Source organism: Liolophura sinensis, chromosome 6 (genome assembly GCF_032854445.1).
Source record: "Liolophura sinensis isolate JHLJ2023 chromosome 6, CUHK_Ljap_v2, whole genome shotgun sequence".
Classification (NCBI taxonomy): Eukaryota; Metazoa; Mollusca; class Polyplacophora; order Chitonida; family Chitonidae; genus Liolophura; species Liolophura sinensis.
The window spans coordinates 47,175,902-47,193,648 of record NC_088300.1 but is presented as its reverse complement, the minus strand read 5'-3'; the positions used below and the strand labels follow the sequence as shown (position 1 = coordinate 47,193,648).

General features: G+C 39.2%; 1 protein-coding gene across 4 annotated transcripts in view; it reads left to right on the top strand.

Annotated features, from left to right (window-relative positions):
* Positions 1-1,643, top strand: part of LOC135467694 (one cut domain family member 2-like) — a 43,224-nt gene extending 41,581 nt beyond the window's left edge. For all 4 annotated transcript variants that reach the window (XM_064745506.1, XM_064745504.1, XM_064745505.1 and 1 more), the window contains one exon: positions 80-1,643. In XM_064745506.1, the coding sequence (XP_064601576.1) occupies positions 80-369 (290 nt within the window). In that variant the 3' untranslated portion in view covers positions 370-1,643. The remainder of the gene's footprint in view (positions 1-79) is intronic.
* Positions 1,644-17,747: the final 16,104 nt, after the last annotated feature.

Below are 17,747 nucleotides of genomic sequence, written 5' to 3'. Positions count from 1 at the left end.
TCATTATATATATATATATTTATATACACAGGACATCCTTTTTTGCCTTTAACAAGAGTGTCTCTTTTTATCATTGCAGCGTGTAAACGAAAAGAACAGGAGCAGCAAAGCCCGCCCCAGGAAAATCGTCCCCCAAAGAAGCCTCGTCTTGTGTTCACAGACATCCAGCGACGCACCTTACATGCAATATTTAAGGAGACCAAACGTCCATCCAAAGAAATGCAGGCCACAATAGCACAGCAGCTTGGACTGGAAGTGACAACTGTGGCGAATTTCTTCATGAACGCCAGGCGACGATCTCTGGACAAGTGGAGGGATGACGAAGGCAATAGCACTCGGGAAAGTGTCTCGGCTTGCAGCAAGAGTTGAGCAGCTCTCAACTTGTCTCTATGTTGTTTTGTTTTTTAACCCATACCAGACTAAAAGCACCAGACATTATTACATGAGACAGATCTTTTGAAAAAGCCTCACCATTTTGGATGGGATTTTTCAATGTTGTATAGCTTTTCAATGACATAAATTTACATTTTCCATTTGTTCATTTTGTTATTCATATAAATAGCATTCCATTCCTGGTTTTGTTTTTTTTTTCTTTGTGTCTAAGAAAAAAGAGCATTCCCTTCTATCAAGTATATCTATTAATTTATTGTATAGCATTCCAAATATCTAATTCTCCAGAATCATCAACAAATTAATTTATTCCTTGTTTATTGTTATAAATTATTCCCATATTGTCATCCCCTTGTATTCAGCCAGTTGTCATGGGACTGTAAGTCTCAAATGTAAATTTTTATGATAATTTATGCAATTAATTTATTGAATAGATCTATTTACAAGAAATGGTGACTGTTTTTATTATTATTATGATTTTTGTTTCACCCTTGTTGATTTTTGGAACTTATGTTTATGTCTTTATTTTACATTTGAAGATCTAGAGACCTAGCAAGTATTATGATTTTGGTCTTGTGTTTATGTCAATTTGCCAAGTTTTTTATGTATTGTTTCATTTTATTTGACTGGTTATTTTTGCTTTTTTTTTTTTCCTTTCAGGATCATGTTAGATTTATCATTCTCAGCTGACTAGTTTATGATTCTTCATTGGGATGAAAACGTAAATTTAATTTATTTTTAATTTATAGATCGCTTTGATCTGGCAACCAAAAAAAAACAACCCCAAATATGTAAGTAGCCCATGTATAGCTTGTATTTATTGATACTACATCATTCATAAATGTAGACATTTTTATTACAAATTTTTATAGTGTTTCTATTATCATGACATATCAGCTGCACAAACCATACACCATTAAGTGTTTTTTTTTTTTTGGTTTGTTTTTAAGAAAGTTCTCATTAAATTATTTTTGTGTATATTGTTTTTCTCCATTGCTATAAGGAAAACCTCACATTGGTAAGGTTTAGATGTATATCAGCTTGGAGATGTGGTTTATCTGTTATGGATTTCCATGGGTACAATTTTCACCAACGCAGCGTATCTGTTTTCCCATGTCAGATACTCATGGGGCAAGTCTCCCTGTAGACTATCCATCAGCATATCCAGTAGCTATATGTATGACGTCATGTTTCTACTTAAGAGAAGAGGGCTATCCCAGTGAAGGGGTAGAGATCTAGTCAATGCCCCGAAACCGTGCTGTATTTATATTATATATATATATATATATATATATATATATATATATATTGATTATATATGTATGTATTGACTGAACTTTCCAAGGGGAGGGGGCGGGGCTTTCTCTGAGCAGGAAGAAATCCCCAAGAAGGTTTGTATAATGTACAAAACACCCATTTGTGTAAGTCATTGTTGAACAAGGCGTCATTTTAAAAGACGACTTTTAACTACAACAATAAACAACAAAACCACTTGTGTGCAATATTAGAACCCATTACGTCATTTATTGTATATTTTTTTTAGTGTTTTTGTCATTTCTCATTTTTTTTCCTTAGGAAATCAGACTAATATATAAGACTATATGTATATGTAAATGTGGTCATGGACATGTTTTCTTGAGGATAGAGAGCAGCTAGCGTGCTAATATACTTCTGTGACTTACAGGGTCTTACACACCTGTGGGCAGGTAGTTCAGAATATGTAAATAATGTGATTGTCCTGGTAACCACTGTGTGTATGTGTGTCTCAAATGTCCCTGGTAACCTGTGTAGGGTAGCCTAGAACTGCCTCCCAACTGGATGTCTGGGAAGGCAGATGGCTTCAACAGGTATTGCAGGATACCTACGGTTTTATACAAGTTGAATGGACCAATGAAATGAAGCCTTACATTCCATGTGAGCTAGATCACATGACATACATGTATATATATTGAACTACTGTTGGAAAGCAATGGAATTTTGATCAACGGCAAAAAAGCTCTTGGATACTGCTTGTTATCGTGGAACGCTTCCTGTGCACTCACTCTTTGCTGTTGTGGACATGGTGATGTGGAATATGTGTGAACCCAGTTGTCAGTTTAGGGATATCTCGTGTTGTCCCGTGAACTCCACAGATCCACGTGATTGCCCTTGGGGCGGCCCCGAACACGGTCCTTGGGCGGGATTCGGTGAGAGTTGCGTCAGCAGGGTTTTGTACCGGTTTTCCAAGTGTCTTGTCCGCTGAATGCAATTTGCGGATAAAAAGTGCATTGTAAAGAGGAGTGAAAAATAAAACGGCGAGCAGGGAGATGTTGGGAGTGTTCCAAATAAGAGGAGGGGACAAAAGCCGGAGCTTCTGCGATCTGGTGGAAGTGTGATCTGCTGTGAGAACGGCACCATCTGAGGCGGTTACCATCCACTTCTCAGTGCGCACGCCGTGTAGGCTGGGGAAGCACACAATCTGGCCAGGGTATTGTGTAGACAATAATCAGACCTTCCCCGGAATCTCTCCCTTATTAGGTTTTGCCTTTGGAAGCAGCTCTAGACCACTTAAATGTTACGGTAGTTCCTGGAGAATTCTCCCAAGCAACCGGGGCTCTCCAAGTGTTGAAGCATTAAACTTTGTAACCGGTTTCATTTCTGATCTTTTACGTTCGGTTTCTGTATTTATTTCTCGTTGTCGCAATCTCTACGAGGCCATCGGGCCGCACCTCGTCCAAGCCTGGGCGGCGTGTTAGAAGTACTTAATGTGCGATAGATCTGAGCTCGGTCAATCAGCAAATCCTTTTGCCCGTGTCCTGTAAAAGTGGAAACAAATTAGAGAAGCTTGTGGTAATTACCCTTCACGGCATCACCTTAGTTTCACCCACAGCGCCTACCACACTCTTTATCATCGATATTTTCCTCCACAGCGATCTCATTTTATACTCACTCATCCCATAACATTCCTACCTATAATCAATCGTATCCTCAAAACAGCTCCCTGAAACCCCCTGCTTATATGATAATGTCATGGCCAGTACAGTGATTACTGTGTTTTTGACTTCTGCCCCTTGTCAGTTTGCGTTTGGGCGTCAGGTGGACATACAGCCTTGTTTCGCTGCCATGCTGTTTGGTATGTTGGGTTTCTATCAGTTCACGCGTCCACTCCTATTGGCCGTCCCGTCTATTCGGTAGATGGACTCGCGGCTCTGGTTTCAGGATACGCCCTATTTGTTCATGTTGATTGTTCCTTCTGTAATGGTTGCTTCTAGTCCTCGTTTCCACAAAAACAGTACGGCAAAGGCTTGCTTCTTATACCCTGCAAGCTATGTATACAGCGCAAGGGTGAATCGAAACATTTTGTGCAATATTTTTGTTGAAACTTGTCTTTTGGAGACGAAACTGTGTACTAGAATATTTTGGTGCGATTTTGTCTTATAATGGGGGAAGAACAAACTTGTAATAAAAGTGAATAATAATGAATTCAATAAGTATGTGTTATCCCAAACCATTGTAGCCCTAGAGGTATAACTAGGATATGCAAAGTTATTTTTAGAATACTTTTGTAGTAGCATGTTGACCAGTCTCAGCTATTTGTAGTATAAAAGGGGAAGCAAGGTACAATATAACCATGACGAATGGTAGACCATTGTGTCCGTGTCAAAGTTTTTTCTTTGATTGTATGTTTTCTCAGTCTCCATGTATGTGTAATTTTAGCGGTCACGATCCACTGCGTGGAGAACGATCATGGTTGTAAATTTTCCCCTAACACTTTTTGAGATATGCAAACTACATACATATAGGGAGCTCTTTCTGTACGATACCACAAAAAGTGAAAATAAAACCATAGGCATGATGCAGTCTTTAATCCTGGGTGTTTTCCGCTTTATGTTTGAGTTATGAATTTCTTTTCGGAATCCTTCCGGTTCTGAGGAAGGCTTATGATGCTGACTCTGTCATCCATTAGTACTCCGTGCGATTTTACGTTCTCCATGGACCAGTATACCTGGTTGGAATTGATCGGTGGTTTGGCCATACCGAGCTTAACTGACGTAAAATCATAGTGTAATTTATCAAACGATTAAATCTAAAGGACGTCATAAATCGCTGACCCTAGCAATGGTACTGACTGAAACGCATAACTGAGGCGCAAAGTGCATTCATAATTGCTACCTTTCATGTTGACAGTGTTTCATAACAGGGACAAATTACATTTATAACCACTAGCTCACTGGAAGATCCGAAGCGTATGTCCATAGATAATTGCTTGGCCGAAATATATGGCAAGCCGTCGCAAATGAGATCTTCACAAATTCTTACCGGAAGTAAGACCAGTTCCAGTTAGAGTTAACCCTCCATACCACATTAATTGTCAAAAGGGTTCCAAAACTGACATGTCTTGTAACTGATTTCCATCTGAAACTTCTCTGATGGATAATGTCAAGAACTATTTCCGGTACCTCACGACATTCTGTGGTTTCCCGCAAGACCGCAAACCGTTTCCTCACGTGAATGGACCTTATTTCATGCGAATAAGTTATACTGTTCACGGCGTGAATTGACAATCAGCAAAAACCGCTTTTTTAAAATTATAGAAAATAAATATTTATCTCAGGCTATAGCTTTAATTGGAATCCGCGCTCACATACACACTGTCACATGGCGTACACTACGTGGAATATAATACCCTATATACCTATATAGGATTTTCATAAAACGTGAAAACCGGTCCTTCATAACCAAAGGTTAGCAACAACCCTAGAAAGAACACATTTTGGGGCATTTCTGATTGTCCCAAACCCCGATTTTGCCAGATTGGTAAGTCAGTGCTGGAAAAGTTATTATTTAAATTCCGTAGAGATCGGTCAATGCAGGCCTGTTGCGTTAAGCACTGAACGCGTATTTTGCTATAATGTTTGCAATAATCCAGTCTGTTCCCGTGGCCTTTGCGGCAGTAAGTGGTCGACGGCGCTCGTGGGGCCGTTTGCACACCCTTGTGTTCGTTTATTACTTGACAAACTGAATATGCCCTATAAGTTTGTACATCACTCACAGGAAATTTCACCTGCAATTTGTCAAATGTCAGCGGTTTACTTAGGACACCCTGCTTTTCTCTATAAGGCCGTAAAATTCACCAGCCATTTACACCTATATACATGAGGTGCCAAACATTCGCAAGTTCTTGACAATTTAAATGAACAATGTCATCTAAGACCAATTTCTAGGACAATTTCAAACTCAAACCTCTCATCACAACCGTGCAAGAAAGAGCTGTGTAATAAAGAACTGTCACGGGAGTTTTGTGTTACCAGTGCCATACATGTGCCGGCATTCCATTTTCACAGACGCTTAATCCATATTTCGTAGTCCAAATCGTTTATTATGACATCGTATTGTTAACATCAAGATGAATTACGGGTATGTCAGGCGTGATGGTGATTGTGTCGTGTAACGCGACGTACAACAACAGTTAAAACAATATTTAACAAAATGTTAGGGCAGTATCTGTAAAAGTGCTGCATGTATTGAGCTCAGGTTTGGCACACATGTAGAGTGCAATAACACGAGATGGACGTTGCATCGTTGATGCGCTGTATGCAATTAACAAATTCACGACTTCAGTATTTTATGTATTAAGCTGAAGTTTTGCATTCAAACGTCTCCTGCAGGCGAGCTCTTTGGTAGCCTTGCTACAAACTCAAAGTCAAAATCTAGTCTATTCTGCGTGTATTAAAACAGGGAACTATATGGTCCAAAAAGGCCAGCGTACATTCCAGTGTTTCAGATGTATTTTATTTGTTTGAAAAAAATTTAAAAAATAAACTGAACTATATTTTCTTTGAAACAGTCATATATGTATTGGCTTTAGGATCTTTCAACTGACATAATACTCATTTTTAGTGTTTTTAGTGCTGCCTTAATGTAGTGATTAAGCACTATATTCGCGAGTAACATTCTGACCTGAAACCACTTGCATCCGAAGAAGGGTAAACACGGGTTAGACATACGCACATGGATCATCACTTGTTCACAGCAGACGACAACCGGTTGTATTTATTTGCTTTTTTTTTATTTGACTGAAGTTTTACGCCGTACTCAGGAATATTTCACCTATACGACGACGATCAGCATTATGGTGGAAGGAAACCCATTATGAATAGCTTCTTATGTAGCATACAACAGGGTGGCATTGGTGTCCAGTTTCTCAATCCATTTTTCTCCGTTTAGACTGCGGTTTAACGTCGACAGCTTTGAGGGGTATCTGTCGAAGTGAGGGAATTTTCAGCAGAAATTTTCCTCCTCCCGTTAACTTGTCCGTCGTATATATATTGAAAATACGATGTAATACCCCAGGAAATCTATCGAACACGAGACTTCGTAGATCATACATAGTTGTCTTGTTTGGCATTCGCGCTTGTGTAACCTGCGAGCCTCTATTTCTTTTTCAAATCGGTAAATACTTTTTTTAAAAAGTCATCCAAAAACCAAAAAAACAAAAAGAACTCTTCCATTTAAAATTAAAGTGTCGTGCCAATGATTCGGTTGGGGTTAAAACCTGACAGAGCAAGATCCCCTATATCCGCGTAGTACAGACATCGTTTCGACCAGAGTTTGTAAAGCACGAAGGCAGCAGGGTTGATCCCATTTTAGGATGGGTTTGGAAGTAATCAAAGAAGGTAGAAAAAGAGTACTTAAGTTTAGCTTTAACGAAGAAAATTAATAGAGACATGAAATATTTAGAGAAATATTATGTGGTCCATTCATTCCAGTTCATAGATGCATATACGCCTCAGCCTGAAGGGCGATTTAAGATGGCGTGACCCACGATCTAAATGTCGTAATGAAACGCTTTTGTTCTGATGCTAGTGGTTGTGCTATAAAAATTCCCCTACATCTGACAGACATCTGTCGCTTGACTGGAATTACCCTGAACTGGTCAACTGTCTCCTTCCGTGACATTTAATCAGAGTTTATGTAGTCTACATCCTTTAGTGCCTTCCAGCAGCCTAAATACAAAATCTTCTCGACGTGATGCTTACCATACAGGTCAACATTACAATTTGGTTATAGAGGCTTTGATCGGTTGATTTCTGGAATGATTGATATTTTTAATTGACTGGTGCTAAACGCGTTGTTTTGTTTTTTCACTGATTGGAAACTAACTGGTGCTTTCAGAAAAATTTCATATATCAAGCTGATGGATTCGGGAAACGATGCTGAGATGATGAAATTGTAAGTAAAATGAAAGCAGCCGGATTGAAATGATGGAGGACGCCATAGTTCATGGGGATGAGTGGAAAATTAAACCACGTACAGGCATAATGATGCCTAGTGACACACCAAGTACAGACACAATGATGCATAGTGAGACACCAAGTACAGACACAATGATGCATAATAAGACACCAAGTACAGACACAATGATGCATAGTGAGACACCAAGTACAGACACAACGATGCATAATAAGACACCAAGTACAGACACAATGATGCATAGTGAGACACCAAGTACAGACACAATGATACATAGTGAGGCACCACGTACAGACACAATGATGCATAGTGAGACACCAAGTACAGACACAATGATGCATAGTGAGACACCAAGTACAGACACAATGATACATAGTGAGACACCACGTACAGACACAATGATGCATAGTGAGACACCAAGTACAGACACAATGATACATAGTGAGACACCACGTACAGACACAATGATGCATAGTGAGACACCAAGTACAGACACAATGATGCATAGTGAGACACCAAGTACAGACACAATGATGCATTGTGAGACACCAAGTACAGACACAATGATGCACAGTGAGACAACGGAAACTGGAAAAATTGGACGCGAGATGAACCTCATACAGACACATCAGCTGGATGGCAAAGGACACCGTTCCATCGAGAATGAATTGTCAAAAGGGGAGGGAATCAAGATTGCAGCATTTTACGGTGGATGAAGCCAATGCAAACATATGAGGACCCCTATTTTAATTTTCTGTAGTTTTATATATGCCTACAGATATGAGGAGTGTTTGCAAAGTAATGCAGGCAATAACTCCGTCAATACACCATGTTGTTTCTACATGTACACTTTACGTTTAATAGACTAAAATAGGAAATGTGCCTGTAAAGGACTAAATATAAGGTAGAGAGTAAAATTACATGGGGCATTTAAAAGTGCCGATACATCTTCACCCCTAGGTCTATAAACTGCCTATACCCTTATTAGCTTTTGTGTTCTTTGCGCATATGTCTTGATTCCTTCTCTCTCTCTCTCTCAAACTACCTTGCCATTATTAACTGAAGTTTCCTTCGAGTGACTGATAAGTGGTATGCTAATTTCTTATTTTACAAGGCACATTTAATGTCACTTAATCGGGTAAGATGTTGTATGTTATCTGGAACAGTATATATGGCCATCTGTGTAAATACTGATGACTGGTATTTGACTGTGTGGTAGAAGATGTATGCATTAAATGTTCTTTACCAGCTAAGCCATTTCCCCCGAGGCTTTCCCGTAACCTTTACACCATTCTAAACAGTACATTGCCATATGGTGGTAGCTTGACCCCCACTTAGCAAGTTGTTCAGCACAGAGGCCAAGTGTGTCTCTTCGGTGCCAGCTCAGTACTAGGGGGGTCATTCATATACTACAGTTTGATTGTCTAGGACAGCTGATGGCGACTCGTCACTTCTCCTCCAATTCGGCCCCTTTAGTCGCCGACTGTAGCCGACCTCTACAAAGGTATTTACTTGTGAAGTGTACTTAGTCTCGTAATGCGCTCACCTCGGCCACCCTCCTGCCACTTCATTTTTGATGGTCATAGATTACGGGGCGCCCGGTCTGACCCTTGGTCAGTTGAAGTAGACCCGGAACTTGGATCGATCTGATCGGGCCGACGAGTAATTACCACAATTGGCGGGACGGACTCCGGGCTAACAAGACCGACGATTGACCAGTGCTCAGAGAAATCGCCATCATTAAGACGGCTCCACATCCGTTCCGCCTATTTGTGCCTTACCTACAGTTAAGATTTTGGGTGAAGCCCTGTCAAAGCTGATACCTTTCCCGTCTAATCTCCCGCCTGCTAAAGACGTAGGTGATTTGTTTTCTACCAGTACGGCTCGTACTCTACCTCACACCGTCCACAGTCGGCAGCCCGGATCGGCTTGGGGCAGTGTAGTAACTACCAAGTTACTGAATAAAGGGAAAAAATAAAACATGTTTAAGGATTGTTCTGATGGCCTTTGACACTTTGGCAGCGGGAGAGAAGAGCTTTTGTCTGAGGCCTAATCAGATCTTCAGTTAGCACCCTGTCCAGGACAAACGTGCAATAATAGCGCAGAAACAACCGAAGTATTTGGTGAAGTACGATTAAAGAAACACAGAAATGCTAAACTACAAGGTAAAAGAAAATAGTACTTAACATGACCCTAAGTATGTCCGAGGGTTTCTGTGATCAAACATTCAAACAGTTCTATAGTAAACTAAATGCAAGATTGTTTCAGCTAGCGTATATGTCAGGATTCAGACAGGTTATTTAAATCTTGTAGGACACAATAGATGGGTCTAAAGTAATTATTTGTTTGGCTACGACAGTTGTCACGAGTTAGACAAGAAATGCAATTAGTAAATATGAGAGTGCTAATTTGGATGATTTGTATCATTTGAGTAACTATGTATGCTGTATTCTTTATTCATTGCAATGCAATGGTGTGTTCTTCATTTGATGTATAATGTCGTATGCTTCATTTGATCTTTCGTATTTTGCTATAGTAACTTACCTTCGCTGATTTACGCGTCAGTTTATAGCGGTATATACGGAAGAATTATATGACTTTTAAATCTAAAGCTTATAATTCCAGATGAATATTCAATGTCAGGAAAATTTCTTTCGTTACCCATGTCCCCTTAAATAGGGGAAGATTATCAGTAAGGACGTTTCGGCAATGGAGAAAGAAGGATTTCTGTTTTTCAATAATCTGGTTGATGGCGTGTTTTGGGGATATTTTGAATTTAGTAGAAACAAAGGAAGCTGAGTTATTTATTGAATCATTTAAATCGAAAAACTGACGTATCGAAAAAATAAAAGAGAAAGTATTTTCCCTCCGGGAGGATACCGAAAAATTCACATTATGTTTATGGTACAAGAAAACATCGCAGCAGCATCTGTTAACCTCACACCTGATCTCTTTATTCAGGAATTTCGTCTCGGTAAAGTTATGCGATTGTGAAATTTGACACAATATGTAAGTATTGTCACCCCAATAGCAATATATGAATCTCAAATTTAAAGAAGATTAATTTACTCTGACAGACCCTTTCACCATTTAAGAATATAGGACCCTTGTTCGAATTTGTTTATTGATTTAATCGGTGTTTTACCAACGGCCATCCGCGTGTTGCTGGCAGACCTTCCTTATTCGAATAGCGAAAAATATCAACATTGCCAACTTTGAAGTTTCAGTTTTCTCTTGAGATTGAACCCGGCTTACCTGCTCACAGTTTTGGTGTTTACCTCATGACGGTAACATACCACTTTTTACCCAGGGATCGTGTCTGTATTGTCACCATGGTTACAGAAGGCGTAACATAATGAAGCTTGAAGGCGAGTCATGGCCGATTGGCTGTGATAATTGTCTTTCATTCCCGAGGTGTTGGATCATTCCCAGCCTGGGACGCGGAAACTCGAAATTTTCCCGCCACCACCGTTCTCAGAGTCTTTATGGTAATACGTGGTTGACAACGCTTAAGGTGGTCTCAAAGGAAATTCGTTGGAGATCGCTCGACTTCCATGTTAGTGAAAATCTGTCTGTCACTGTTGGAGCAGTTGGTCATTTAATTACCAAAGACTGGTGGTTTACTCCGGTCACTCCATCCATGAAATCTGACAACAGTTGTATAAGTGAAAGATTTTTGATTTTTGCGAATAACCAAGTAAAAAAACAAATAAACAAATAAAAATTAAGCTTGAAGAGAAACGTCGCTCGTCCCTGACCTTGCCCTGACTTCGAAAGGGTCAACAACTAAAAGTGAATCAGGAACTGCCCTGACGTCGAACGCTTTAATAACTAGCCGTGAATCAGGAAGACATTGGTCTGATGTCGAAAGCATCAACAACTAGTCATGAATCAGGAACGCATTGCCTTCACGTCGAATGCATCAACAACTAACAGTGGATCAGAAACACCAACAAATATAACCGTGAATCGGGAACGCATTGCCCTATCGTGGACAACCTCAACAAACATATCCGTGAATCGGGAGCACCTTCTCTAGATATCGACAGCATCAACAATTAGCCAAGAATCAAGAACACATTGCCTTGATCTCGAAAGCATGAACATCTAGCCGCGAATCAGGAACATTTTCATGATGTCGAAAGAATCAACAACTAGCCATGAATCCAGAACACTTTGCCTTGACGTCGAATGTATCAACAACTAACTGTGGATCAGAAGTACATTCTCTTGATGTCGAAAGAATCAACAACTAGCCATGAATCAAGACAACTTTACCTTGATCTCGAACGCATGAACAACTAGCCGCGAATCAGGAACATTTTCATGATGTCGAAAGCATCAACAACTACCCATGAATCAAGAACACTTTGCCTTGACGTCGAAAGCACCAACAAATATAACCGTGAATTAGGAACACATTGTCCTGAAGTCGAAAGCGTCAAAAATTAGCTGTGCATCAGGCAGGTATTTTGAGTACTACTGAGGTGCTGTTCAACAATCGACCATTCAAGCAATCAAGTGCAAAATGACGCAATTTTCTAACTATATGGTGTCCAGTTTCATAGGTCTAAACCAGTTATACGCCCCTGGTTTGATAGCTTTCGTGAAAATGCTTCTCTTGCAATTTATTTCAAATGCAATAAATACATGTACAAATTACACACGGGTAATAAAGTTTGGACTAACGGGTGTGAAATGAACCCGGCTGATATGCCTTCGGCCATTAACACTCGATAAGTTCTCCTCAAGAAGGGATAAAGGCGCCCATTGGGGGCCTGAAACTTCAAGTAAGAAAGCGTTGGCCATCGCAATCCCTGCACAGGTTATTGTAATAAGCGCCGTGGGTCAGAGACGGTCTTGGTGGACGGGTAGGAAGCTAAGAATGGGGCTGATCAAATGCCGAGTCTCTATAGTTCTTCCCTCGAGAGTTCAGCTGCATATTGGATGGGTGACCGTGCTTTGTTTATCGAAAACGTGATTTGACTGAACCTCAGGTGGTGCGAAGGATGTGTGCTCGCGTGCCGTTGCAAGAACTCGGCCGACCCTGCTCTAGGCTTTCCATTCAGCCTCCTATGCCAAATCCCACAAGACTGGGGACAATCTTGCTCCGCGGGTATTACTCTAAGCAATTGCATCGCCACACAATTTCGTGCTTTCACGTTTTCGCCGGAGATACTGTTTTCATTAAGCCGGTGTCACTGCCGTTTCTTTCTTCAGCAGTACTTTTCTCTTATAGCGGTGAAAATATGTCGCGTTGTATGGGCGGCTTTGTTTTATTTTCGAGTCGTATCGGATTAAGGGAATTGAAACGATTGTATAGTGTGATTCGAACACAATGGCTTTAAAGGAAATCACAAGGACAACTGACCACGAGGCTGATAGGTGTGGAAACCAATGGGCAGGAGGTTATGTTAATTGAAACAATATGAAAGGTGAAAGATTGACTTCTGCTCTCAATTTATCACAGGTAACTGAGTTCTCTGAATGATTAAGCTAGGTTTTATCTCCATATTTATGTTTTTACCTGGAGTGAAAAAAAAACCCATAAAAACAATGCTTTTAAGTAGAAAGTGTACACACCCAAAATGAACAAAAAAGTGATCACTTGGCTCAGTTTAAGTATAGAGCAAGATGTATGAAATGTTTGAGAATTTTTATGATCGCTATTTCGGCGCCTCATTGAAAGAGAGGGGGGAATGTATATTTGAACTCCAAACTATCAAATTGTTATACTTGAGGAAACTATTGCACATTTATGTCATCAAAACAGTGGTAAATTTTAAAGGTTTTGCACCCAAAAGCCCTTTCAACAAACATATATCAAGTACATGTAGTTAGAAAGTCTGCTGAGGTCAGAAGACTTTCACTTATGTAGGAATGTTTGGATTGATAATTTGTATAGCGGGAAATATGTAAGATATGCACCGTTTTGTATATAAAAAAAGCACATGCAGGAAATACAAGGCGAGACAAGTGAAACAAAAGTAAAAGACAAGAATATGGCAATATATACTATTTACAAACTAGGGGACATTTTACATAAATCGACCACAGGTGATAATATTATAATTTTGAATATCTTTAATTATACATAAACAGTTTATCAATGCCATCGAGACATCTGATAGCCAGGAATTCAACGAAATAGTTAATGTTGGCCGCCGTTGTATAAGTGAAATATTCTTAATTGTGGCGTAAAAAGACCAATCAATTAAATAAATTAAATTAAAGTTTTATTTGTAACTTCATCAATCAAATATGTGTAAACTGAGTAAAGCCCCTTCCAGACTATCCAACGTTTTGCTGACTCAACTTTTGCTGACTCAACAGCAAGATGAATCCTGTTGGGTGTCCCGTTCACTACAAATCAGATAGGTCAACATTGTCTAACTTTGTCGTCGTGTGTTGAGCTGTGTTTTTTTTTTTTTTTTTTTTTTTTTTACCAAACTTTCGATAAATTGGGTTGAAATTTTCATCTATCTCTCCAGTGCATGAGACAAAAGGATTTTATTTTGTCCCTGTGTTTGTAATCTTTAGAGAGAGTATTGTACACGCAAGGGTATTTTTCATACTCCTGTATCAACGAAACTGTCTCATCGTGAGACGAGTTTCTCTATTTCGCCTTTGGTGCCTTCATTTTGACAAAAAAATACACATGCACATTTCCGATTCAACAAAGTTGGATGGTGTTGAGTGTTGTTCAACCCGTCCACAGACTATCCAACATCACTCAACTTTTGTTGACTCAACAAGAGTCAAATTGAAACTGAGTCAACAAGTTGAACCGTGTTGAGTAGTATGGACGATTTCTTCTACATGGATCAACAACTCTCAACACCATCAAACTTTGTTGAATCGGAAATGTGCCTGTGTTTTTGGTTGTTTTTTTTTTTTTTTTTTGTCAAAATGAAGGCACCAAAGGCGAAATAGAGAAACTCGTCTCACGATGAGACAGTTTCGTTGATACAGGAGTATGAAAAATACCCTTGCGTGCATAACCCTTTCTCTAAAGATAACAAAGTCAGAGAGAAAATAAACTCCTTTTATCTCATGCACTGGAGAGAAAGATGGAAATTTCAACCCAATTTATCGAAAGTTTGGTGACAAAAAAATACGGCTCAACACATGACGACAAAGTTAGACAATGTTGACCTATTTGATTTGTAGTGTGGACGAGACATCCAACTTACCTCAACAGGATTCAACTTGCTGTTGAGTCAACAAAAGTTGAACGACGTTGGATAGTCTGGACTGGGCTTTACACATCAGAAAACAGAGTGACTGAAATGCACACCAGCCAGACTCACGTGCTTGTCATGTAAAACATAATTAAAGATGTGCAGCATTGGGAGTAAAACCAGAGCAGCGACTACAGTGTGGCAGCTGGCAAATGGTCACACATAACAGGTGAAAACGGCATGTTGTCAGTTTACCTCATTTAGGGTTTTATTCTAACTGTTGATGTAAATGCATATATAGTAGCAATCTACACGCTTGTTAGCACCATGTGTTAAACAGAATTAGGTAAATAAAAATGCAGTGATGTTAATTGCAATTTATTAGACGTCATTGGTCTATAATTACTCAAAATGCTGTGTTGTCATGACATTTAACATACAGTCACATTAAAACAATGTAAAAGACCTTCACGATATGTTCTGGCTATTATCATGTCACACGGCCTGAACACCCTGACTGTATTCTACATTCTTTCATTTTTATACGATGGTATTTGTCAACAGTTCATCACTATATCGACGACTTTTTTAATCACATATATATGCCGGAATCTACAGCCCACACAAAAAACACTTGTGTTCTATGAACACAGACTTGTGTATTTTCGAATAAAAGTCTTGTGTCATATTTGAACAACTCTATCTTGTGTTGAAGTAACATAAGATCTTGTTTTGAAAGAACTGAACAAAGATGTGTTGGATATTGTACACAAGTTTTCGTTGTACAAAAACAGCTGTGCATGATATGCATAAATTATCTCATTTTGGTTCAGCACAAGTTTGTGTTTTATTATTTTGTAACACAGACATGTGTACTTCTCATTTTATTTAAAACATATTCGTGTTGGGGTAACACATTTCTGTGTTGAATGAAAACAACACAAGCCGATGTGTTAGATTTCAACACAAGTGTGTTTCGTGTGCTTTCAACACAAGTGTGTTTCGTGTGCTTTCAACACAAGTGTGTTTCGTGTGCCTGCATGATTGGTGACGTAGAACCAATTCACATTTTAAGTTACCCACAGTTTTATTAGGACTTCTAATAACAGTATAGAGTATCGCTTTTATACACAGCACCATGGTTTCGATAATGTTAATTAAAATGTAAGATGAACGTAGCATTTCATTACTGGGCATGTTTCGCAAGAGAAAGGTTTATATATGTTATTAAATACCTGAAGCAGTGGGACGGTCTATCAGCAACCTGCGGATGGTCGTGGGATTCCACAGGGCACTGCCCATTTTTTCTCCCACCATAATGCTGGCCGCCGTCGTGTAAGTGAAATATTCTTGAGTACGGCGTAAAGCATCAATCAAATAAATAAATACATGTAGCAAGCAGGTAGACTCAAGGACTATGTTGTATTACACATCGAAATTCGATGTGCATGGAAATGTTTCAGTACAAACTTTGACCATGCATGGGTTACATTTCAAGGTATACGATCTAAAAAAAAGTCGTATTAGTAAAGCCCGATGTTTTCAGTGCATGAATTAAATTAGTATACTATATGTTTATTTGACAACATTCGATGTAGACTGGGTGTGTGTTATTGTATATTAATTTCTCTGTTTTTAATATATAAGCTGATTTCAGTATTAGTAAACATGAGTTATATTCTATGTTTGCTGGAATTATACATCGATATAAACTCACTCCTGCGTTCATGGATACCTATAGATTTTACGATAATTTTTTCCTCATTAATTCGCCTAAATGTTTCCTTGAGTTGTTTTCTGAAATAAAAAAGTTTTTATCAGATGCTTTTTTTATTTTATTAAAATGGGAAATAATTATGACCTCTTTCGAATTTCCGAGTTGGTTTTGTGATAAAAAGATCAGGATACATCGTACAAATCCATCTGTACAAAAACGTGTTTGCTTTCTCGAAGAAACTCACTTGTGTAACTTCAAAAGGGTCTTCGAATAGAGAGCGTCTTCCTTCAGTACTGCCTACAAAAGCCTCTGCTTGCTGAATGAATGCTTTCGATTCCGAAAAAAAAGATATAACGGAAACTAAAGTTGTTATTAAAGAATTATGAAAATAAGTGGAAAAGGTTGGATATGATTTTGAGATCAATGGTTGGAGCGAGCGAAAGGGGAAGGGAAAGAATTGGATGTCGTACGAGAAGGGGTTAAAGAGTCAACACCGGTCGTCTGACATCAAACATAAAAATAATTGAATTATGAATGCCTTGTTGGTCGAATTACATGCAAAGAAAGATTATTGATACCGAGGTATTCGTCCATTTATTCAACTCTTGCGAAGACACCGACAAAACAGTACAAAGGCCATCGGACTTAAGAGTGGCTTTTTGACGGCATTATTTTCAAATTTATCGGCTGAAAGAGAAAGGGTCTTTGTCAGAATTGAGGAGGCTGGTGTCCAGTTGTTCCTCAAGAAGGGACGGAGGCTGGTCAATGTCTCCATCTATTGGATGTCCCATCAACGACTCGACTATCAGAAGCTCGAAAATTGACCCACTTAAGGCAGGAAGGCCTGGTTGAATAGACAAACAAAACGACAGTATCGCCGAAAACTTTAATGAAATCATTTCGATTATTTGATGAGGTGGGGAAAAAGGCACAATCTTTCCAATGTCCACAGAGATCATAAGTCTTTTACCGCCATCTATCCAGCACAAAACCTGGATCAGACGCTGCACCGATTTTTTTTTCTTTTTTTTCCGTTTTCTCTCGAATGTCTCATATCTGTCTATATTTAGCTCCCAGGAAGAGGGACTCTGACTGACGGTCTCAAACTCTCCTCTTGGACAATGGACATCGTCTTCGCTCATCTCTGACGTATATACAAACAAACACGGAACGCTCATTTCCCAGTTTGCCCACCAAACAGAGTTACATCCCGACCGACGCAGCTT